At 37.1% G+C, this 26,180-nt stretch overlaps 1 protein-coding gene across 11 annotated transcripts in view; it reads left to right on the top strand.

Moving 5' to 3' along the window:
• Positions 1–26,180, top strand: part of PHF21A (PHD finger protein 21A) — a 192,471-nt gene that overhangs the window by 30,224 nt on the left and 136,067 nt on the right. For all 11 annotated transcript variants that reach the window (XM_023506352.2, XM_031941304.1, XM_031941305.1 and 8 more), the window contains 4 exons: positions 2,489–2,531; positions 9,108–9,252; positions 22,598–22,630; positions 24,896–24,961. In XM_023506352.2, the coding sequence (XP_023362120.1) occupies positions 9,199–9,252; positions 22,598–22,630; positions 24,896–24,961 (153 nt within the window). In that variant the 5' untranslated portion in view covers positions 2,489–2,531; positions 9,108–9,198. The remainder of the gene's footprint in view (positions 1–2,488; positions 2,532–9,107; positions 9,253–22,597; positions 22,631–24,895; positions 24,962–26,180) is intronic.

Genomic DNA, 26,180 nt, shown 5'->3' with positions numbered 1-26,180 from the left:
TTCTCTCTTCCTTCAGGGCCTATTTCAGAAGCCAAGTCTTACGCCACTATCCCACATGAAAGGGATGTACCTCTCTTCACATTTCTCAAGGTCTGAATCTTTCCACTATCTTTTTTGGCTTATATAGCCCTTTTTACTTTTATTTTTTCCAATTACATGCAAAGATAGTTTTCAACTTTATTTTTTTTTAAATAAGTTTTAAGTTAAAAATTTTTCTACTTCCCCTCTCCTCTCTCCTCTCCAAGATGGGCAAGTAATCCAATATAGGTCATATAATGTACAATCATGTTAAACATATTTCCACATTAGTCTTGTCATGAAAGAAGAAACAGAACAAAAGGGAAAATCTATGGGAAAAAAATGAATAAAAAAGTGAAAATATGTTTGGATTCAGGCTCCATAGTCCTTTCACTGGACATGGATGACATTTTCCATCATGAGTGCTTTGGAATTGTTGGATCACTGTATTTCTGAGAAGAGCCAAGTCATCCATATTGATTATTGCACAATCTTGCTGTTACTGTGTACAATGTTCTCCTGGTCCTGCTTATTTCACTTTGTATCATTTCATGTAAGTCTCTCCAGGATTCTCTGAAATCCACCTGCTCGTCATTTCTTACAGCACAATCACATTCTGTCCATTCCTCAGATGATGAGCATCCCCTCACTTTCCAGTTCTTTGCCACCACAAAAACTCTGCTTTATGTAGCCCCTTCTAGAGCCTGAGACTTAAGAGTCAGAAAACCTGAGTTCACATAATGCTATAGACACTTGATGGCTGTGTGACACTGGGCAAGGCACCTCACTCACTATATTCTCTGCCTGTTTCCTCATTTATAAAATGACTATAATAATTACACCCACCTCTAAGGGTTGTTGTGAGTATTAAATGAGATAATATTTTTGAAGTGTTTTGCAAACCTTAAAGCCTTACATAGATGCTATTATTATGTTTGCTATGATTATTATTACTTTTGTTTTAAATTATATTTAAATGGATTTATTTCATCAGTTAATCAACAGTTGCTCCTAACTTGGGGTCAATCTCTATTTAAAACTCCTAAATTATAACCCTCTACATCTTTCTTAGAAGGCCTGAAAACTTTTAAAAGGGCTGATGAAGAGAAATGAAAAGGGAATGGAATGATGAAATAAATAGCTTTGGGTAGGGAATGATTGCTGTTTGTTTGGAAATGGCATTTTAATTAAAAATTTCTTGAATATCCTTAAATGATCAAATAAAGACAATTAACCCCCATTCCTTCTAAAATACACTGTGCTTTAGGGGAATATCAATAAGTCCTTGCTGTCAAGGACTGTATGTATAGGCTAGGAGTGTGGTGTAGACCAGTAGTGTTCAACTCAGATAGGAACAGGAACCACTAATCCATACAGAAGGATCCCTGAGGGCTGTGTATTGATTTAGTTTTAAAATGTAATATTCTCTGTTATATTGTATTTTTATTTATTTGTTAAATATTTCCCAATTACATTTTAATCTGGTTTGGGCTGCATTAGGGAGTGCTAGGGCAGCTACGCTTGGCACCTCCAGTGTAGAAGATTTAAGTAATTTAGTATTAACAGATCATCAGGAAGATAACTTTTAAGGACGATACCCTTGAATTCATAAGAGTATATTAAAATAGAAAAATAAAACTGTTTCAGGTTAGAGAATTAGGGTGAAACAAAACAAATGATATTTTTTGCCAATTGCCTTAAAAAGGCTGCTTTTTCTGATCTTGACAGGGCATAAAGGTCCCAGACAGTCAAACAGAATTAGTGGAATTTGTGGACATTCGGAATGGCAATAAATGTTTTTACAGTCTGAAAACAGGCTTAGGGATTCGCAGATCCCAAGTTTTCTTCTGGCTTGGTCACTCATTAGGGAGATGAACTATGGAAAATCTTTTTTTTTTAATTTCTGTTTTAATTTCAGAAATGAAAAATGAGAGATTGAAGAGATTCAATTCCTATGTGTGCGCGCAAACATGCAAATTCAGGATAGATTTTAAATTTATTATGTTACAGATTTTAAATGCAAATAAAATTTCCTACCTTGGATAGTCAAAAGAGTTAGAAGTGAGCCAGTTCACTTTAGATTTACCTATACTAATTTAATAGTTTTTTTTAAAATGTAAAATAACAAACAAGGCCATTAGTTGGAGATGAGACTGGGTTAACTAATATGTTTTTATTTTTTCCAAATAAAAAGGCACCAGGTGTATTTCATTTCTTAATAATTTATGGGAAAAAGTTACCCTCAGCTACTCATTTGACTTTAAAAAAAAATAAACTAGAAAGAAGGGAATATTAAAGTATCCTTAGATTTTTTTCTTATTGTATCTACTTCAATTTAGTCTCATCGTTAAAGTTTTGTTGCATGTTTTTCTTCTCAAAATCAGATGCTACTTGTTAAGCCTTAAAGTTTTGCTTTTGTGTCATGAAATATTTGCTGTAGTCTAATTATTTTTTCTTTTGTCTATAATAGGGGGACCAGAGAGCTGAAGGAGAGCTGACTTTTCCAAAACTTGGTAAGTCTTGCTTTATGGGTAATAATCCAAGATAGTATATTTTTGTAAAGACCTTTATTCCAGAAATGAAGCTCTGCTATTTGCACTGAGTGAAAGTGAATTCTTATCTAATTTTACGTGACTGTTATCTAGATGTATTTGTGTTTCCACTAATACTACAAACCTGGCATGATCCTATATTTAATAATCTGTTCAAATGTAAAGGTATTCTCTGCCAAAAGTGTTCTTAATGTAATAGTTGAGCTTGAGAATTGAAGTGTCAAAAAATTCAAAAGTTAAGGCCTCCATTGTGTTTTGTATTGCTTAATATGCTTTTAAATGTAAGGACCTTAATTTATGTGCAAAATGACTGGATTAATGTAACTGTGTGTCTTGAAAATTCCTGCTTCTTAAACATTTATTTACATTCTTAACTTTGTATTTCATTGATTTTTGTATATAGTATTGAATTTCTAAGTGCTTATACTTGTATTGTTTTTAATGAAGAGAAAGTTTGGGGGGGTAAGAGGAGAAAGGTAATAATATATGTTTTTTGGTAAAAATATTTTTTTTAATCTAGTTCAAATTAAATCTTTTAAGTCACCATGCACTTGGCTTTTTGGATATCTAATTTGACACCTTATAATTTGTATAGAAGAGTTTAGTGGCCAAACATCAAGTGAATATCATCTCTTTTTGGAGATACATTTTGACAGCTCCCCCTCTCCCCCCAAAATCTTGGACTTCTGCAACCAATAAATAAATAAAATTAGATCTTTGACAGACTACTGACAAAGTCCCTCTTTTTTTTTATTCTGTTAAATGGTGAGTAACTTAATGCAAAAGTTAGAGACCTCCTTTGAGTTTTATTGCTTTTTAGGGTGCCACTCTTCCCAGGTGCAGTGCTTTAAAAATGGATGGTGTTGCATCTCTAAATCACCTGTGTCTCAGAAAACCTTCCCTTAACTTTGTAGTGATGGGTTGTGCTAAAGGAAGCTTGGCCCTTTACCCTTGCTTCACTGCAAAGGATGCGTATTTTGCAAGGTGCAGGGCTTTGCCATGCAGTCATGGAACAGCCTTTTACTAAGGAGTGCTCCACCCGAGGCCCTGTCCTCCTTGGCATCCTGCTCTACTCCAGTGCGTGATATGCATGTATGCCCATTGCCAGGCACCTCTAGGGATGGAACGTGGCCCCATGTCCGTGGTCAAAACTGGAGCAGAGCGCCGGCAGCTTGGTGATGGAACGCCGGGCGGCCACAGAAAAGCGAGGTTTGCTTCTGTCACGGTGTCCAGGAACAGCGGGGGCCCAGGGACGGGGCTGAGGAGCCTGCCCTGACTGCTGCTGCCGTAGGGTCATGATTATTCCCAGCCAAGCCAGGGCCTGTCGGACTCTCTAACAGTGCAGGGAGGTCATGGGAGGCAAGGGTGAGGGAGCAAGGGGAAGGTTTAATGTATAGTCCGGTGTATATAATCCATGGAGAGAAGGCACAGTGGCTAGGTGAAAAGCTTGGTTTGCTGGAGTTTATTAACTGAGGACTTTATGGCAAAAGAGTGTGATTTGTAATAATACTTTATCCAGCTGAGCTGATGTAGTTGTTCTTGCTGCTAACCACTATAACTCTAAAACTAAAACTGGTATTTCTTTCTAACTAGCTGTCAAAGCAAGAGTGGACATTCTATGGTTTTCATAGTGTTTTTGATATACTCTGGAACTATATTAGAATATTTGAAAAAATTACTAAATGATAAACATAGAAATCATGAAAAGGTAACAGTGAAATGAGTGCTAGCCTTAAAGTAAATTGGGACCCAGATTTTTTCCTACCTTTGGCACTGAACTAGCAGTATTGTCATTTAACTTGAGCCTTTGTCCTCACCAATAAAAGGATAATCATACCTGGAGTATCCACCTCACAATCCACTGTAAGGATCAAATAAGTTAATATGTGTAATACCTTAAAATGTATGTAAAAAGCAGTGATCATCATTATTCAGTCTTTTAATGTTGTTTTATTAAGACATTTGTATAGTAAGGATTATTTAAGTATTTCAAAATAATAATAATTAATGGCATGAGCCACAACTAATCCAGATCACCCCAAGAGCTTTTTTTTTGGTAGATGAAACTGGAGGTAGAATGGTATGTTCAGGGCTTCTTAAACTTATTGGGTACTCTACCCATTTCAGTTTGGTGAAAGCTTTGACCTCTTTCTCAGAATAAAATTCTAGATGCAAAATGTATTATGTAAGATTACTAAGGAAAACAATTATATTGAAATAAAGATGTGATTTTTTTCTTCCACATTAATGCACACCCCCCCCCCCCAAATCACTCTGTGGATCCCATGGTAAGAACCGTGAAACGGATGGAAAATAGGACTAATTTGCCAGTGTTTTTGTAACAATCCATTCTTGTCACAAATGACAGTAGATCTGCCATATTTGAACTTGTAATTCCTCAATACTTAAGGTATATGAAAAGACAGAAATGTCATTTAGGAAGATGGAATTGAGAAAAACAGTTGGATTGTGCTTGAGGTACATTTTTGAGATACTTCAATGAGGGAGAATATCAAATGATTGAGGAAAAAATGACATTATTACCCCCCAAGAGTAAACAGGAGAATATTAGTAACTTATATGTGCTTCATATTTCTACTTTCCATTTCTGTAGAATCTTTGAGAATGATCTCTGCTGTAAAAATTATCCTTAATGAATATTAATGTTTAGATATATTTCAATTAACTATTTTCTCCAATAGACTACATCTTTGTAGTAACACAATTTGAGAAATGTAGAGATCTTGTGTGTTTTGATTTTTTTAAAAAACTGCTTTTCCATAAGTTGTCTCCTAAGCATGTGGTGAAATGATACAGGGTTCCCTGATAGAAAAAGCCACAGAAAAGGTACATTGGTCTTCTGATTACCAGTATCAAATTGGGCATAAAAGTTGGAGGCTACTATCACGGAGAATATAAAATCTAAATTGGAGGGGAATTCCTGTTCATTGTGAGGTCTTTTAGGTGTTCTGGTTTATGTTTGATCTTGTGTTCATTACATAAGGTCTGCAATGATATAGGACTTCATTCAGTTCATAGCATCATTTCACAGCTTGACCTGACAATCCACACAGAAAAAACAAGTGGATGACCAGTCATGTTATCCAGACTCTGAAACATGTTTGACCTTTAGCAGGATTGGCTCTGCCAACAGGGTGGTGAACTTAATCTAGAATTGAATTAAGAAGACGAAAGGAAGCTGGTTTCCATGTGGAAGATCAGACGCCAGTTTCATTGATTCCAAGGGATCCCAGATACCAAAACCTATCCGTCTTATTTGTTAAAAGCCTTAGTATTCTCCAGGTTGTGTGTAGCTGTGAAGTATGAGATAGTCTTCAAAGAATCAAAATTACAGGTGACCCAAAAGCCAAAAGAAAGATGCATTATGACACAAGCAGAACAGACTTGCAGATGTTGCCAGTGGTTTTCAAGATGCAGTATAAGGGATATTAGCCATAAATAACGTGATTGGAAAAGGAGAGGTAGGCCAGTTGTATAGTGAAAAGATGATTAAAAAAGATAACCCAGCTGCGGCAGTGGTACCCACAGATAGACAAAGGCCTGGAGGAAGGCCTTGAGTAGACTGGGGAGATCCTCTCTGGAGAGCTTTCGTAAGGAGAACAACATGACCCAGGCCCAACAAGGAAGCAGGGAGAGCTCAGCACTGCCCTAAAAGGAGGGAGTAAGAACTATTGAAACACAATCATAATGCAGAAGCGCAATAATATTAATAATAGTACATTTGTATTCGTACTCAAAGCTCTACCAGTGCTTCCCTGAAACAAGTCATCATTGACTCCCGCCGTCGCTGCTGGATCTCTTCTCTCCAAGGCCCTAGACCTATTGAAAATGCCAAATATCTACACTAGGGGCTTTATATAGCTCCAGTCTGCCTCCTGGACTTCATCACTCACCTGAAGCACTCTCTTCCAAGCTGCCCATGACCTGACGGCTGCCATTGCAGCAAACCCCTCTTAGGCTCCCCAGCCCCGGCAGCATGTGGCGTTGCTGACAGCTCTCTTCTCTCCCATCCTCCTGTTTCTTCTGCCTGTCACTCTGCTCCTTCTCAGGCCCTTTCCTGGCTAAACGTGCCCCCTTACTTACTGTGGCAGTGACCCCTGGTTCTGTCCCAACCTTCTTCTGCAGCCCTTGCAGCAGCATCACTGGGTTCTGGGTGATTGTCTCTTCCAGCAGTTCCTCTGCTGTCTCTCCTTCCAGCCCAGTCTTTAGCCTGAGCATCGCTCTCACTCATGGGTGGGGATTCTCTTCCTGGGTATAGGGTAAGAGTGCTCGTGCTCGTGTCTCCCTCTCCCACATCTCTCTGTTTGTCTCTGTCTCTCTCTCTTCCTCCTTTTCTCTTTCCCTTTATCCCCCTCTCTCCCTCTCCCTCACTTTTCTAGTCTTTGCCGTGCCTCTTTCTCTCTATAGATTTTTAAAGTGGAGATTCTACTACCTTATTAGCCAAATGGCAATGTTAATTATGTTAGTTAAAAAAAAAAAAAAGAATAGTTTAGGCGTCTTGATTGGTGCTACTTAGCTTTGTGAAAGTGATCTGCATTGGCTGGATCATAGAGAAGACTCTTTGCATAATGAGAGAGATGTTTGTATCGGGCGATAAAAGGCAACGTACCTTAATGCATTGTGCCCGCTCTGTGGCCATGGTTAGGTTCACCCTAAAGCACCACATTTGTTAGTTTTAAAATATTAAAAACAGTCAAGCTCGAGCTTCTTTTGGAACAAATTACCTTTATAAATTGTCTTTAGTAAATTTAGTAAAGAATACATCCTTTGTTATACAATAAGCAGGCCACAATAAAATGAATTATATAAACTTAAGACAGTTTTACTTTTCAAGGGTTCCCCTCATACTATCTTGGTCTTGGAAAAGATCAAAAAACAATGGTATTGGAGGCAGAAGGCTCGAGTTCAGATGTATGCCATCTGCCCCTTAGTCTTGGGGGCACTTGGGTAACCCTCCTGCCTTCTTGGGGCCTCAGTTCTTCCTTCATAAAAAGAAAGTGTTGAACGAGATGGCCTGCAAGGCTCCATCCAGCTTTGGATCTGTGCTGCCCGAGGGGAAGAAGGGATGGGATCGCAGGTCTCTTTTAGCATGAGTAGTTTGGAGTATTTTTACAATTGCTTTTAAAAACCATTTATTTCATTTCCAAGTGAGGTGAACGGTTGACAACCTTTTGCCAAATAAATGTCCCTGTTAGAAGCTCATCCCTGATGATGAGCTGCAGACTTCAGGAGGCTGGGCTCAAAATTGACCCATAGAACATCCATGTAAAGCCTGACTTTTTCTATTGCTAAGGAACACATTGGGCCACATGAAATTTGCCGCTAGCTCCTTCACCTTTCCCTCCACGTTTTTAGAGCTGCAGTTTATCTTTAGGACACACAAGTTGAGCTAGTCAGCAGTTCACTAATTAGCATGGTGCTAATTACTGCTATCGGTATTAAAAAAAAAATCTAAACTTTGAGGGGTCAAGACTTTTTTGATGGGTATTCCTGACCTCTGAGATCAATTACTCCCATAACCACATTGTACAGATGAGGAAACTGAGATGGAAAGACGCTAAGTAACACATAGAGTAGTAAGTAGTAAAGCCAGAATTAACATCTAGGTTCTTTAATTCAAAATTCAATGCCTCTTCTATACTACAGCTATCTCTTTGTCCTCAGCTGTAGTTTAGAACTTGAGTGAATAGAAAATATTACAGAAACATTTTTAGTTAAATTTTTAAACTTGTTTTCAAAGAATAAAAATGCAACTTCAATTTTTAGTTAAAGCTATTTGATTTTTATGTATATCCAATTAAATATATATATGTATAAAATATACATAAATAAATAAAAAGGGAACCATAAACTATTAATTATAAACTATTAAAGAAGTTTGAGCCCATGTAGTATTGAAAATGATCAGATTTTTTTAAAATTGACTATTACACATGTTCAGCAATCTTCGTATAATGTTTTAGCATCTTAATATTTTAATGGTTCTAGCAATTTTGTGTGTGTTCCAAAGTTCCGGGCTTTAAAAGTATTTTCCCAGGAGTGTAGTTTTGTCTGTTTTATTAGTGAAATCTCCCCTTCAACCCGCTATAACCCTCTTCTCTTTCCAATTTCTTTGCCAAACACCCTACCTTTGTGAAACTGTTGAATGTATAACATCCTCTCTTCTCCCTGTTCCTGTAAATAGAAATGCAGGAGAACTTTCCCTCTCTGAGCTGGCCTTCTCCAGATGACAGTATTTTGAAGTTTGCTTAATATGGTGTTTAAGTGCAAGGAGAGAGACCTCTATTCATGGCTGGAAATGTTTAAGCAAAGTGTATTGAACACTATAATGTTCACAAGAATAAATTCAATGGTTAATAGGAATCCATTCTGCCTATGCTCAATTTATTCTTAACTTTTAGGAAAGTTAATGTTAAGTGTGGAATTTATCCCGTATTATGCAAGTTTGTGTTTTTGGTGTTTATATTATTGCTATGAATATGTTTCTTTATCAAATGTAATTTTTGTGATCTACAGCTGCAAGTGAGAAGACCTTTAGCATTTTGAACAAAGACTGAAGAAACTGTAGAATTAGCAGAAACATTAGAAAAAGTGGAGAAGTTAGAGGATGGAGTTGCAGACTCTACAGGAGGCTCTTAAAGTGGAAATTCAGGTTCATCAGGTAAGTTCTCTTCTTGTGTATTTTTTTCTTCCAAATATCATTAAGTAATAGCCAATTTTAGTACACAGCCCTCTTGCTGTTTTTATCTGTTTTTAAAATATTAACTATGAGTTGTGTTGTTCCACTATTAATAGCACTAAGCAGATTTAGTGATCTGAAACAAATATGTATTAATCATAAAGGATGGGCAACATATTAGGCTAGTTAGTAGATGTGATACTAAAATAAATAGAACAAGAGACCCTACTCTTGAGGACCGATAGTTAGGAGACATCTGACAAGGGAGCTGCTCCTGGAGAGTGGGAGTAGACGTACTTAAAAAGCAGCCCAGGAATCAGCTAAGTGCAGCCGCCCATAGAGGCTCCTCCACTCTGAGATGCTTTACAAGATGTCCGGTTTCCAGGCCTCCAGACTGCTCTCGGGCGTAGTCAGAGCGTCCCCAGAATGTTGCAGAAAGTGACACTGAGGGGCAACCAGAATCTCATCCACATTGTCAGAGGGAGCAGTTTGGAAGACTGGGGAGTACTGAGCTTGGAAAAGAAAGGACTTGGGGGAAGGGCACAGAACAACTGTCTCTCAATAGTCAAAAGCCTGACAGGTACCAGATGGGGCAGGCGCATTTCCTGTGGTTCCAGGGGCAAAAGTCAGCCGTGCCGGGAAGACAGAAATCTGGCTTATTACGCAGAAGAGCTTCCTAGCAGTTAGAACTATTTTAGGGATGCCATACACTTGTCTAATGAGAGGGAGTGAGATTTCTTTCACTACTGATAGAGACAAGCTGAAAAACCACTTGTTGGAGATGATGTCAGTGAGACCTCTGTGTTGGGATGGCCCACCCAAACTTTTCACAGCTCTTAAAACTATGATCCCAAGCATCTCTAGCTGAAGATTTTTCTTTTCCTAAAATGTTTGTTAACTGCCTATAATGTGCAAGGGTTTAGTAAGCTTTTCTAACTGTTTCAAGCTGTCTGAAGCATATGGTTTATGTGGAAGAATTTTACTTGAGATTTTGTTAATTAGGAAAATCCCAAACTTCAGTTTCATCTTATATAGTTGATAATCTTAAAGTCCATTTTATGTTCCCAAAGCCTTGATTAGCACTAGTAAATAAAAATGTAATTGTATTTCCCCAAGTTTCACATTTTTTTACTAGAAGCTAGGCAGAGTAAACTTTTAAAATATATTTATGGCACTAATCAAAACAAAAGACCCACCTTAAACTATCACATAATGAGCCTTTATAAGATTAAGCCACAGATAAAGCTGAATGGCCTATTTTAGATATTTGGTGGATCTTGTATTTGTGTTTCAAAACATGTTACGTCAGATCCCATTATCATCTAAAGGTGGAGTGTCTCAATGCACTGACAATGCTAATTCACATTTATGGTTTTTGAAAAGTTTACGATTATGAAAGTTGGCCTACATTGTCTTATCTGAAAGGTATCCCCAGCTGTACAATTAGCAAGAAAACTTTTTTTTTTTTAATTCTCATGGAGAACTTTTCTTGAGCAACCTTGAACTTCTGAAAGTGGTCAGGGTAGCTGTGTAATGCTGTCTTGTGTTTCTCATAACCACTAGATTTGCCAGGTAACCTAGAATCAAACTGGATAAGAACTTAGAAGGCGATCTTCAAAGAATGCTTTAAAAAGTTATTATAAGAAGTAGGCTTAGTAACAATTGAGCTATCAAGTGGTTTTTGCTTGTATTGGGCTCCTCCTGAAAGTTTCTACTTTTGAATAAGAGATAATGGAGATCTAGTGAGATGTCACAAAAATCAGTATCCCAGGTAAAATCTGGTTTGGAGGAATACAGTCAGTTTCCTTAATTGGTTCCCTTCTGTGGCTACAAGATTTGGTGTCCTTCTCCCCCTTTTGACCTAAATAGCTGCTGTTCCCGTGGTGCTTTTAGACTCAGCAATAGCCAGAGAACAGGCTGCTGTATACAGATAGGTCCCCAGTGTTTGCTTTTCTACATGCAGCCACCACTGGTGTGCTTCCCTGCAGAAGAGACTTGGAGAGTCTGGAATGCAAAGACTCATAGGTGTGTGTAAATATCTACATGGAGATTTCATTTTGTTTGGTCTTAATTCTGTATCACTAAGAGAGGATCAATTAACAATATTGATTAAGCACCTAAAATGTGCCAGACCCTGGATTATATACTAATAAGTTGGAGGTATCCCATTATTCTGGTTTAGTTACCTTGGAAAACCTCAGATCTCATCAACTGAAGAAGGCATCAGTTCATCGGTTCAGCCTCAGGGCTGAATGGAACTTTCTGAATAAGAAATATTTTAAAAGATGACTTGATAATTCAGAATGTGATTGTGGAGAGAGCATAATTTAGATGCCTGGTTTGAGTCGTTGTATGTAGCACATGCTGAAATGTTTGTAGAATCAACGATTTAGGTTTATCATAGATGAAGATGTCATACTTGTCCAGGGCAGCTGTTGTTCTTCTATTTTTTTTCCTAATTGCTTTCATGAATTGTTCTCCTAGACACTTTCAGAATGTATCCTTCTGTTGAGATGGAGAAAAGGTGTGGAGTAAATCTTTAAGTAAAAATACTTGAAAAGAATAAGAATAGACAATGAAAAAATAAAGCTGTCACTCTTCAGAGGATGTGATGGTATACTTAGATAATCCTAGGAAATTAATTAAAAAACTAGTCACAAAGACTAATAACTTTAATAAAGTTGCAGAATATAAAATAACTGCACATAAATCATCAACATTTCTGTGTATCATCAACAAAATCTAGTAGGAAGAGATATGGAAAAAGAAAATCCATTAAATAATTGTAGGGGACTTGTTGCAGTGGATAGAGTACCAGCCCTGACTTCAGGAGGACTTGAGTTCAAATCTGGCCTTAGACACTTAACACTTCCTATCTGTGTGACCCTGGGAAAGTCATTTAACTCCAATTACCTCAGCAAAAAAATTAAAATAATAAAAAAACTTCAAATAACATAAAATACTTAGAAGTCTGTCTGCTAAAATGTGCCTAGGAATTACATAAAGACATTTACAAAACAACTTTCATACAAACAGAGGCACATCTAAAGAGTTGGAGAAATTCATTTCTCAGGGTTAGGCTGAGCCAGTATAATAAAAATGACAGTTCTACTTAAGTTAATTCACTTATTCAGTACCAAAAATTATTTTATAGAACTAGGGGAAAATAATAACAAAATTCATCCAGAAAAATAAGAAGTCAAGAATATCAAGGGAATGAATGAGGAAAAAAGTGAAGGAAGTGGGTCTAGTAATGCCAGATTTCAAACTGTACTACAGCAGATAATCATTAAAACAAGCTGGTACTGTATAAGAGTTGGTGGATCAGTAGAAGTAAGTGATCTCATGAGCCTAGTGTTTGATAAACTCAAAGATCCAATCTTCCTGAGCAAGATTTGTTATTCAGTAAAAATTGCTGGGAAAACTAGAAAGTAGTCTGGCAGAAACTAGGCATGTGTTAGCATCCCACACTGTATACCAAGGTAAAGGAAAAATATGATTTAGATAATAAAGGATGATTAAAAGCAAATCAGAAAAACATGGAAAAATGTACCTCCCAGATGTCTAGATAAAGGAAGTCTTTATGACCAAATGTGTTAGAGAAGATCACAGGAAGTAAAATGGATAATTTTGGTTATATTAAGTTTTAAAGAGCTTTTGCACAAACAAAACCAATGTAGTCAAAATAGAAGGAAAGTAGGAAACTGGTAGAAAATTTTATATCAAATTTCTCTGATAAAGCCCTAATTATTTAAATACATAGAGAATAATCACATATACAAAAATATGAATCATTCACCAATAGATAAGTAGCTGAAGAATATGGATAGGTAGCTTTCAGAAGAATTGAAGGTACAATAGTTACATAAAAATGCTCTAAATCACTATTGCTTGGAGAAATGCAAATCAAAACAGCTGTGAAATATACCTGGCCTCTATAAAATGGCTAACCTGACAAAAAAAGAAAGGGACATATGCTGGAAGGGACTTGGAAAAGGTACAGTAATGTGCTGTTGGAGGAGTTGTTAACTGGTTTGCCATTTAAAAGAACAATTTGGAACTATATCCAAAGGGCTATAAAACTGTGTGTAGTCTTTGACACAGTAATGCCATAACTAGCCATGTATTTCAAAAAGATCAAAGAAAAGAGAAATGGACCTATATGTAAAAAAAAAAATTATAATAGTTTTTTTGTGATGGCAAAGTATTGGAAACTGAAAGGATTCTCATCAGTTGGGGAATGGATGAACAAATTATGGTATATAATTGTGATACAATGCCATTGTGCTATAAGAAAGGACAAATAGGATGGTTTCAGGAAAACCTGGGAAAATATATATGAACTGATGCAAAGTGAAGTGAGTAGAACCTCATACACAGTAATAGCAACACTACTAGTGATGATCAGCTGTTAAAGACTTTGGTACTCTGATCAAGACATTGATCCATGACAATTCCAGATGACTCATGCTGAAAAATGGATCAAACTTCAGAGAAAACTGATGAACTCTTGAGGGCAGATTGAAGCATGTTAGTTTTAAATTGTAAATTTTTTCTTGACTTTTTTTTGACACAACGTGTCAGTATGGAAATGTTTTGCATGACTTCACATGTATAATGGGCATCATATTGCTTACCTTTTCAGTGGTTGGAGAAGAGCTGGAGGGAAAGAATTTGAAATTCATGGTTTTTTTAAATGCTTCCTGGGAGCAACCAGAGATAGAAGGGCAGCAGAGATGGTTCTAGAGGGGCCATCCTGACTAAAGTGGGAAAGGGAGCTAGGAGAAATCCTCAAGTTGAAAAAGGATATAGATAGAATTTGGGTATGAATTGAGGAAGAAAACTGAAGGTGGTAAAAGACAGGTTAGGGAGGGAAAAAGTTGGGTGTGTGCATCAGCATGCTCCTAAGAAATGTTATCTGTTTGGGGAAGTACTGGGCTCTCCTTCTTAGAAGTGTTCAAGCAGACGTTAGGTGACTACTTGTCAGGTGTTATGGGGGGGAGGGGGAGTGTCAAAACTCCAATAGAAATGGAGGCCCCCTGTGGCCACAGAATTGAGGAACGCACCCATTCTCAGTGTCTGTGTTTTGTTGTTAAGGATCCCCAGTTACCCTTTGACCTGGTTTGGGTCTCACTCAGGAGCGTCTGTGGCCTGTGTATTTAGTACCTCTCTTGTGGAGGACGTTGTTATACCACATCTGGGCACTGTTTGTTCTTAGTGGTCGCCTCACTTTTTTTTTTAGTGGAGACTCCTGTGAATAATTTTTTTCCCTAATGGGACTTATAGTTGTTTTGGTCAGAGGTAGGTTACAAGCTCCAACAAGGGGCTGGTATCATCTCAGAATGTAGACTACCAGAAGCTTGTACAACTTCAGAAAAAAGTTGAGTATTAGCCTTGAAAGGGGAAAGGAGACAAGGCCTGTGATTTGCTGCTGTTTGTTCTTCATTCTCCAAGAGGACATCAGGGAGGGGATGCCATGACATGCAAGCAAGTTGGATTGAAGTGGGGGAGGGCTGGTCAAGGGCATCTGCCTCACTGTCCCCTCCAGAGCCATCTGGGTCCAGTGGCCAGACACAGATCAGGATGACTGGAGGTGGCCCTGGATGCAATAGGAGACTTGGGCCTTTTTAAGCTAAGGTCTTCAACAGGTCTCATTCTGATTGCAGGGAAGGTGGGATAGAACCCGTTTTCCTATCCTTTTTACCCCTTGGGTTATGTTAGGCCATCCAGGGACTTTACCCCCTTCTCCCCAGGATAATTATGATAAGGCATATGAAGGAGAACAGTGTGAAATAAAACTAAATAAAAACTACATTGGAATTAAGTTTTGTATAAGAAGGAGAACAAGGAATGGGAAGAAGCATTATTAAATTATTAAAAGGATAGCATTTATATAGTGCCAACTTCATGCCCGGCCTATGCTAAGCAACTTAGAAATATTATTTCATCTGATTCTTACAACAACCTGGAGAGGTAGGTTTTATCTATTATTATCCCCATTTTACAGTTGAGGATACTGAGGCCTTTAAGAGTTACTATGGGGTAGAGCCCAGATGGCAGAGTGAAAGTCCGCGTTTTTGTCCAGCTCACCCAAAGCACCGTGCCAAATTCTGATTGGGAAAGCTAAGGAATAGTCACCAGGAGTCTCTTTTCCAGTCCAGTACGTCTCAGGAATATAGAGAGGTCTGAGGACATGGAGGCTGGCCAGGAGTGCAGCAACTGCAGGGGCAGCAGTAGTGCCATCCATGGGAAGTGAGTAAGGTGAGGAACTAGTACTCCGGGGTCAGAAAGGGATCCTAGGAAATTCCTGAACCAGAACCAGGAGAAGGAGCCAGTGCCATCTGGAAACTGTTAGCCATTACCCAGTTCTGTGGTAGAGAGAAGCAGTCGTGAGCTGAAGTGTTTAAGTCCCTCCCTGTGTATGGTACAAGGAACAAGTTCCAAAAACTTCGCTGACTCTGACTCCAAGAGCAGAGGTGAAGGCTGAGTCCTAACCTTTAAGGATTCCACTTGCAGTGGATAATGAGGACAGGAAACCAAAACCAAAGTGCAGTCTAGCAATTCAGTTATTCCTCTAGTGGGCTAACAGCGGCGGAGTCCAGCAGTAGTCTACTGAAACTCAACCACACATAATTCAACAGACCCAGACTTGGGTCAGGAACTTGCAGAGTTCATACCAAAAGGGTAGTGAATAAACATCTCCTCAGGCCATACCACCTTGGAAGCACTGAAGATTTTCAGGCCCCCAGATGGAGCTGTAAAAATAGCAGAAGGGACATAAAAGGGCAAACTCAACCCAAACATCACCAGCTCCCCGCCCCCCCCCCCAAAATGAGCAGAGCCCCAAACCAAAATAAAGTCCAAAATCAACTAAAAGAATGAGCAGACCAAGAAAAAAGAAAAGAACCTGATCAGAACAAGCCACTATAGTAACAGTAACTCAAGACACAAACACAGAAAAAGACAATGACTTGAAAACATTGATAAGTAAAATCTTAAAGGAACATGTAATTGGACGCAAGCCCCAAAGAATTCTTAAAGAGGTGAAGATATTTGAAGAGCAAAAAAATGTTATTTTTAATACTGAATGAGAATGGTAGAGGAAAAAATGGAGAAAAAAACTGAGAATTGTGCAAGAAAATTATGAAAAGAGAATTAAAAGGTACAAAATGTTACTGAAGAAAATAACTCATTAAAAATAAGAATTGGCCAAATGTAAGCTATTAAGTCCACCAAACCTCAAGAAATAATAAAACAAGGTAAAATAACTGAAAAATGAAGAAAATGTGAAATACCCCATAGGAAAAAACAACTATTTTCATAGGAAAATAGATTCAGGAGATAGTTTAATAATCAGTAGACTACCCAAAAGCCATTAAGAAAAAGAAGCCTAGACATATTAATAGAAATCTTAAAGAAAAACTGTTTAGATAGCTAAAAATCAGAGAGCAAAAGTAGAAATTGAAAGAATCCACTGAGGACTTGAAAGAAATTCCCAAGATGAAAATTTCCAAGACTATTATACCTAAAATCTAGAATTCTCAGTTCACATAGCAAGCAGGAAAGAAAGAATTCAGGTAACAGGGAATCATGGTATCACACAAGATTTAGCAGACACCACTATATAGAAATAATAAAAATGCCTGGAATATGGTATTTCAGAAGGAAAACCGTCTAGGAATATAGCAAAGAATAGCATACTGCAATACTGCATATAATCCTACAGGGGGAAAACGAGTGTTTAATGAAACAGACTTTCAAGCATTCCCGATGAAAAGACCAGAGCTTCATAGAAATTTTAATTTAAACACAGGACCTTAACACAGGCATAAAAAGGTAAATATGAGGGAGAAATCATAAGGAACTAAACAAAGTTAAGATGTTTCTCTTCTTATATGATGAGAAGATCCTTTCAGAACTTTATCATTAGAGATCTTAAATGGAGTCTAAGTAGATAGAGGCCATAGATGAGATTTTATTATATCGTAATGCTCTAAAAGAAGAATGGAAAAATTGGGGAAGGGGAAATTTTCCTCATCTATATAAGGTGTGCAAGGAAGAGTTTATATAGTAGAGGGGGAAGTAGAAGGAGGAATGGGTAACAGTTGAGTCTTACTCTTATCTGAACTAGTTCAAGGAAGGAAAAATAAATACGCTTAGCATATAGAGATTCATCTTACTCAGCAGGGAAGCAGGACAGAAAAAGGGTCAGGGAAAAGGAGGGAAGGGATAAAGTGGGGAATAAGAGGCAATAAACAGAAGCAGAGCAGACTGTTGAGGATGGGATAGAGTTAAAAAAAAAAGGATAAGTATAAGAAAATAGAATTGGTATAATTGTACTCACTAGTCAAAACTGTAAATGCAAATGGGCAGAACTCACCCATAAAATAGAAAAATATAGCAAAATGGATTAGAAATTAGAATCCAACAATACATTGTTTATAAGAGAAACACTTGAGACAGAAGGTATATGCAAGAATTAAAATAAGAAGAATCTATTATGCTTTAACTAAAGTAAAAAAAAGTCAGGCGTATAGCCATGATCTCAGACAAATCTATTATGCTTCTATTAAATTTTAAAAAATCAGAAATATCTGATCTCGGACAAAAGCAAAATTAAACCCATTCAAAAGAGACAAACTGGGAAATTACGTGTTAGTAGAAGGCATCACTCTATGAATGAATATCAATACTGAACAAATATGTGGCAAATGGCATTACATCTAATTCTTCATGGTAAAGTTTACAACTTCATTGTAAAAATGAGTTACAAGAGAAAATAGTTTTAAAACTATTAATGGGGAATGGACTTCAATCTATCCCTCTTAAATATAGATAAATAAAAGTATAAAATAAATAAGAAAGAAGCTAAGGAGATGGATAGAATTTTAGAAAAGTTCAATACAATAGACCTCTGGAGAGTATTGATTGGCAGTAGAAAGGAGTATATCTTTTTCTCAGCTGGGCATGGCATGGTACATTCAGAAATATTGACCACATATTAGGGCATAAAAACACACATACAGAAACGTTAAATATAATTGAGGAAACTGAGACAAACTAGCCCATGGTTCCATAGCTAGTGTCTGAGGCCAGGTCTTCCTGACTCTTGGCTCAGTGCTCTATTTCCTGTGCCACCTAGTTGTTTTGAATACCTAGGAACTTTTCCTTTTTTATTCAGGGAATCCTCAGCATTAATATCATGACAAAGCTTTAAAGTTAAGAGAGCTGAAGGTAGTCACTTAGAATTCCATCTTACCTAACCATTTCTCATCACAAGTGCAGCTTGGTGTCTACGGCATAGAAAAAATAAATTTACATCTTTCTTCCCAAGAGGATTCTTGAGTAAGGTTCTCACTTGTGTCCCCATTTTTGGTCTCTTCTGAAGCTTTTTGGCTGTTTGCTGGGAAATGAAGATTTTGTCCCCTGATTTCAAAGCGTACTGACCAAGGATGCTTTAAAATTTTGCAGACTGGAACAAGTCTCTGAGCAGCTGAGATGAGGTCATTGAGTCCAGAGTGGTGTATGGCCTGTGCACTATACCCCAGCTTCTCACTCAGAATCTGGTCACTCTTATTGTCTAACAACTGTTTTTTTAAAAAAGCAGACTTGTCTTTATAGGATCAGACACAGTGTTGTCATGGGACTATAGATTTAGGACTGGAAGGGTCCTTCTGGTGAAAATACATATTCTTTAATCCAAAGGGCAGTGAAACTGCATATTCCCTTTGATCCAGCAAGGCCACCACTACTGGATCTCATGTACAAAAATTTTTATAGCAGGTCTTTTTGTGATGGCAAAAAAAATTGGAAATTGTGGTATAGGAATATAAAGAAATACTGGGCACTGTAAGAAATGATGAGCAGGTGGATTTCAGAAAAATAAAGACTTAGATGAAATGATGTTGAGAGGAGTGAATAGAACCAGGAGAACATTATATACAGTAACAGCAACATTGTGCAATGAACAACTGTGATGGATTTACCTCTTCTTAGCAAGACAGTGCTCCAAGACACTTCCAAAGGACTTATGATGAAAATGCTATCCACATCCAGAAAAAAAATTAATGGAGTTCGAATGCACAAAAAAAAAAAACCATACTATTTTTGCTTTCTTTATTTTTTTATGGATTTACCCCTTTTGTTCTGTTTTCTTCTTTCACAACATGTCTGCTGTGGAAGTAAGTTTACATGATTGCACAAGTATAACCTATAATATTTTGCTTGCTATCTTAAGGAGGAGAAGACAGAGGGAGAAAAAAATTGAAACTTAAAATCTTATTTTAAAAATGAATATTGAAAATTAACTGGAAAAATAAAATACTATTTCCCTCTTCCCTCCTCGTGACAAGATCCTGAATATACCATGTAGTCACTGGGAAAAAGCCAAACTGGAGTTTGTAGCCATTATTAGGAAGGCATAAGTGTGGATGAAGTGTTTTAGAATGGTTCTTATAAAAATAAAAGTGAGTTTTTTGACTTAGAAGTGTTAATTCACTTATGGAGTACCATGTAGTTCATCATCCCTTCTTTTTTCTTTTTTTCTTCTTGAGAAACTTTAAGATTTTCTGCTACTTTCCAGAGATTAGCTGTAGAAGGTGGGCTAGGTCGAATGGGTTGGGTTTGATTTCTTTTTTCCCATCATTTTTTATTTGATCTCCACTTTCTCCAGTGAGTCTTTCGTACTTGCTCAGTATGCTGGTGGTGCTCTCCTACCCAGAAGAACCGAGCATTGCATTGTTACCTGTCTGCTCTCTCCTTTTTAGACATCCCTGGCTATGTTCTTTCAAAATCTGGGTCTTCTGTGTGACAAGAGCAAGACCAGACTACCAGCCAGATCGTAGCTTGTATTTGTTGATATAGGCAGGCAATTTATATATCTGATGCATTTTTTCCTTTCTTCTGTTTTCCTTGAGCCTATGGGCAAAAGTGGTATTTTAAAGAGATGCTAAGCCATTAAAGAGGGGTATCCACGAAGAACAGGAACAATCAGATCAAGATTAAATAAAGATAGAGATGGCAGCTCTAGAGAATCAACTAGAAGTAATCCACAATTTTAACAAAATTGCAGGATACAAAATAAATCTATATAAATCACCAGCATTTTTATACATCATTTAACAAAATCCAACAGCAAAAGATACAAAGAGAAATTCTATTTAATATAACTAGCGATAGGATAAAATATTTGGGAATCTGTCTGCCAAGAGAAAGTCAGGAGCTATGTGAGCAAAACTACAAAACACTTTCCACACAAATAAAATCAGATCTAAACAATTGGAAAAATATTAATTGCTCTTGGATAAGTCAAGCAAATATAATAAAGATGACAATACTCCCTAAATTAATCTATTTATTTAATGAAATATACCAGTCAAACTCCCAAGAAACTATTTTACTGACCTAGAAAAAAATAACAACGAAATTCATCTGGAAGAACAAAAGAACAATTCAAGGGAATTAATGAAAAAAAGCAAATGAAGGTGGCCTGGCTGTACCAGATCTAACATTGTATTATAAAGCAGCAGTCACCAAAACCATTTGGTACTGGCTAAGAAATTGAGCAGTGGAATAGGTTAGGCTCATGGAACAAAATAGTCAATAAGTATAACAATCTAGTGTTTGATAAACCCAAAGACCCTAGGTTTTGGGATAAAAATTCACTATTTGACAAAAACTGCTGAGAAAATTTGAAACTAGTGTGGCAGAAAGTAGGCATAAACCCACACCTAACACCATATACCAAGATAAGGTTGAAAAGGATTCACGATTTAGATTTAAAGCATGATATTATAAACAAATTGGAAAAATATAGGATAGTTTACCTCCCAGATCTGTGGAGGTGGAAGGAATTTGTGACCAAAGAAGAATTAGAGATCATTATTGATCACAAAATAAATAATTTTGATTATATTAAGTTAAAAAGTTTTTGTACAAACAAAACAAATGCAGGCAAGATTAGAAGGGAAGCAATAAACTGGGAAAACATTTTTACATTGAAAGGTTCTGATAAAGGCCTCATTTGTAAAATATATAGAGAATTGATTCAAATTCAAACCATTCTCCAATTGACAAATGGTCAAAGGATATGAACAGATAATTTTCAGATGAAAAAATTGAAACTATTTGTAGTCATATGAAAATTTGATCAGAGAAATGCAAATTAAGACAACTCTGAGGTGCCACTACACACCTGTTAGATTAGCTAGAATGACGGGAAAAGATAATGACGAATGATGGAGAGAATGTGGGAGAACTGGGACACTGATGCGTTGTTGGTGGAGTTGTGAACAAATTCAACCATTCTGGAGAGTAGTTTGGAACTATGCCCAAAGGGTTATCAAACTGTGCACACTCTTTGATCCAGCAGTATTTCTATTGGGCTTATAACCCAAAGAGATCTTAAAGGAGGGAAAAGGACCTATATATGCAAGAATGTTTGTGGCAGCCTTCTTTGTAGTGGCCAGAAACTGGAAACTGAGCGGATGCCCATCAGTTGGAGAATGGCTGAATAAGTTCTGCTATATGAATGCTATGGAATATTATTGTTCTAAGAAATGACCAGCAGGATGATTTCAGAAAGTCCTGGAGAGACTTACATGAACTGATGCTAATTGAAATGAGCAGAACCAGAAGAGCATTATACATGGCAACAACAAGATTATAGATGATCATTCTAATGCACGGAGCTCTCTTCAATAATGAGATGAGTATGACCAGTTCCACTTGTTCAGTGATAAAGAGAGACATCTACACCCAGAGAGAGACCTGTGGGAATTGAGTGTGGAACACAACATAGCATTCTCATGCTCTCTGATATTATTTGCTTGCATCATGTTTTCTTATGCAGTTTTTTTCCTTCCTTCTTGATTTGATTTTTCTTGTGCAGCAAGGTAACTGTATAAATATGTATACATATATTGAATTTAACATATATTTTAACATATTTAATGTATTGGACTACCTGCCATCTAGTGGAGAGGGTGAGGGGAAGGAGGGGAAAATTTGGAACAGAAGGTTTTGCAAGGCTCAATGTTGAAAAATTACATATTGTTTTATAAATAAAACACTTTAATAAATAAATAAAAGATATAGGTGGCAGTCTAGCTTTGGAGTTGATTAGGATGTCTTATCTGAATGCTCATTGATATAGGTTGTATAAGATTTAGGATCCCTTTTGAGCTTAGCCAATTAAAAAATAACAGCAACAGTTTAAATTGTAGCTTAATCTTTGGGACTTTATCTGTCTATAAAACCTGAAGAATGCAACTCTCCTAGAGTTACCATCTAGAAATTAATGGCTCTCTTTTTCTTTTTTTTTCCTTAGAAACTGGTTGCTCAAATGAAGCAAGATCCACAGGTAAATATTTACTTTTATTCATTCATTCACTCCTGAAGTTAGAAAATAAAAATGATGATGAAATTCTTTAAGGGAGCTCTTTAGGCATTAAAGAATTGTCTGACCTTTAAAAACTGTTGTCCTAGGCAGAGATCTTCATGCTTTAAGAGGTGAGGGAAGAGCTTCTTCTTGGAGTTATTTTTTCATGTGAATAGCATGTATCTCATTTATTACTTTTTGTCATTAGTACTAGAATAATTGCTTTTTAGATCTTGACAAAAATGTGAAGCGTTTGCTGTCTTAACTTGGGTGATTGTGAGACCTTCTGGGATCTTATAGTTATTGAAAATAGCTGAGCATAATTGTTACTCAAAATGTATTTTTTGTGTTTGTATAATTGTTCAAGATCACTTAACTCCTCAAGATTTCTCTATGTGTAGTCAATATTTTATAAGGTCTTCTCTACACAAATGAATAATTTTGATCTCCAAGGGGTATACATATCACCATTTGTATCAATCTGGAGAATATTCTGTGGATTTTTCCTTGAATTTGGTAGGCACATATTGACTTGACCATTCTACTTTCTCTCCATTCATTAAAAAGTTATCTTTTGCCATATACACATAAACAGGCATACAGACATATATATGTATATATACATACGCATACACACACATATATATAATTTATTGGGTGTTCTGACATCACAGCTTTTATAACTTCTGGGAATCATAAGTTTACATATGTGTGTATGTGTATATATGTATATATATAAATGTCTATTTTTTGGTCAAAATTTGCTTTCTAGAAATCAAAGAAGAATTTCCCTCATTTTTGTAAGCAATTCAAAGGAAACCTAGAACCATGGGTGTGTGCGTGGATAAATTTTCTTGTTTATTAAACATAGCAGGTTTGTACCCTTCTAAAGAAAAAAATCCCTGGAGTTTTAATAATAGCATTTTAGCCCATCTTTTAGTAAGACAGGAAAAGGTTATTTTTACAAACTCAAAGCTCTGTGGCTTCGTTTTCCCTGTGTCTTGGTGTAATCCATTGATTCCGGTAAATGGTACTTATTCCTCTCTGGCTGTCCATTTTTCCAAGATGAGTGTTTCCTTTTTGAACTTGTACATAATGCACATTAAAATGAATCTGAAAGATTGGCATGCTGTGCCTTAGAAGTAGAACCTAAAATAGGAAACACTAAAATATTTGCTTATTTTAAACAGACCTATTCAGTGATTCCTTCTAAGTATTTGTTTCTGTAGCACACCATGTAATGGCACGGCAAGACAATCTCTCGTCTCAGAGAGAGAAGGCTGAGCTACCTTGCTAGGTCTTCTTCTGAGGGAGACCTGCCTCCCTGGTACCAGATGGGCCCTATCTCATAACCCATTTTCTTCACATGCGAGTTCTGGCATGAGATTAGCATGGGGACTTCCTGGGTCAGAAGAGCTGCATGAGGAGGACATAAAACATGATAGAAATTAGTGGGGGTGAATTAGAAGAGCTTTACAAAAGAATGGTTAAGTAAAAACAATCTCATTGGAATACAATTAATCTGCTGTATTTGTTTTCATGTTCATCTCAGTAAAAGCAAGTAGAATACATTTTAAAGGGGTGTGGATGTACATCTATGAATTCTTAGAATTTTCAGAGTCGAGGAAGTGCCTTTATAGACATATCATGATGTGATTGGGCAGTTTCATCAGTCATCGTAATGAGACCTTTTCCAAATTTAGGCTTTAGCTAAATAAGGAATGGGGGGAAGGGAGGGACTGGGTGGGGGGAGAAAGAGAGAGAGAGAGAGAGAGAGCGAGCGAGAAAGAGAGAGAGAGAGTGAGTGTGTGAGAGTGAGAGAGAGTGTGTGTGTGTGTGTGTGTGTGTGTGTGTGTGTGTGTGAAGGAGAGAGGTGCACACATATATTATCTTGTTTTTTTGTTTTGGAATAGGATAATTTCTTTAAATATGTGACCCAAGAATATGATTTGTTGGCAGCAAGGTTCATTTCAGTGGAAGATGCTGTCAAGCCACTAGTGTGTTATTAGCTGAGCTACCTTTTAATTTGAAACCATTCTAGAAAACGTTGCCCCTCTCCTCAGTAGTGCCTGAAGTCAGCCTGGAGGACTCATGTATCAGGGGATGAGACAGCTGGGTAAAGTTAATGCTAACTGCTTGGAGTGGTTCATCCTTTATAATACAATAGATGTCTAAAGTCCCCTTGCTACTATTCTGCGTTAACAAATGAAGTATCTTCCTCACAGATATTTTTTTCTTTCCAATCAGAATGCTGATCTGAAGAAGCAGCTTCATGAACTCCAAGCCAAAATCACAGCTTTGAGTGAGAAACAGGTAGGGGAGAAGGGGGCATATTTTTAACATTGTGTTCTAAAGATACAGTATGTCTACTCCAGGCTTCTAAGAGAACTGCTATTTTTCCTCATGTGTGAAAATAAGTGTGGGCAGTCAGACTCAGTTTTAATTTTGTTTGAGTTCTGTTTATCCATTTTTATTTTTGGATGGAATCAGACTAGAGTATCCCATGGGTTTCTGTTACTGGCAAATAACTAAAAGCTATATTGCAGGCTTCTGTTAACTATATTAATTAAAGTAAAGTTTACCCATAGTGGAAGGTGTAGAGAGTTAACAGGGGAGAGTGATGCAGATTCTGGGCACTCTGAAGGTTGGAGCTCAAGTGGGAGGAGGGTGGTTGTAAGTAGCCTTCTCCCATTTTCACTTTTATCCTGTTATAATTCATCCTTAATGGTGATCGACTTCTCTTTTGTGACTGAGGCACTCTTGTGCGCTCTCTCTCTCTCTCGCTCTCTCTCTCTCTCTCTCTCTCTCTCTCTCTTTCTGTCTCTCTCTCTCTCGTATGTATGTATGTATGTGTATTTATATATGTCTTGTTTGTATTCTGGAGACTGCATTCTCTAGTAGCCTCTGACCAGTTTTTGGTGGCTCTTGCCACCAGGTGGAGTGGTGGTGGCTGATAGACACGGTGTCTCAGCAAAGTGACAAAAATATTCTGCTTTTTCCTCCTTCCTCCCCATCCCCTAGTGTTTGTCATGAAGATAAATGCATGAATCAGAAAAACACTGGGATGATATTATTTTAATATCATTTGATACTACATGATGACACTATTTTAGTGAAGATTTTCACGAGGTAATTCCCAGTCACTGATATAGGAATTTTTTAAAGTTAATTTTGAAGAGTAAAGTGTTACCTGAATCATTGCTTTCCTTTTGAACCTTCTTTTTCCAGTGATGTCAAATTGTGTTCTCATTTTGTTCAGCTTTTCATGACAGTAAACTCTGAACTTTGCTCAGGTGTAGGCTTTTGTTGTCTTGTCATTTTAACTTGGTGATTCTCTGTAAAACACATGGGGATTAGTTCATATTCCAAGATTGAGTCTTTCTCCAAAGTTACTTTTCTTTCCTTCTCCTTCCCTCTTCCCCATCATATTAGAAGAGGAAAATTACCAAACTAGTTTAGAGGGTGAAGGTCGATAATTTGTAAGGAAAAATATAAACGGAGTTTGCCAGTGTATGTCTATTGTAAAGCTGAT

This window comes from Sarcophilus harrisii, chromosome 6 (assembly GCF_902635505.1).
Source record: "Sarcophilus harrisii chromosome 6, mSarHar1.11, whole genome shotgun sequence".
Taxonomy (NCBI): Eukaryota; Metazoa; Chordata; class Mammalia; order Dasyuromorphia; family Dasyuridae; genus Sarcophilus; species Sarcophilus harrisii.
This window is presented reverse-complemented; position numbering and strand designations above follow the sequence as displayed.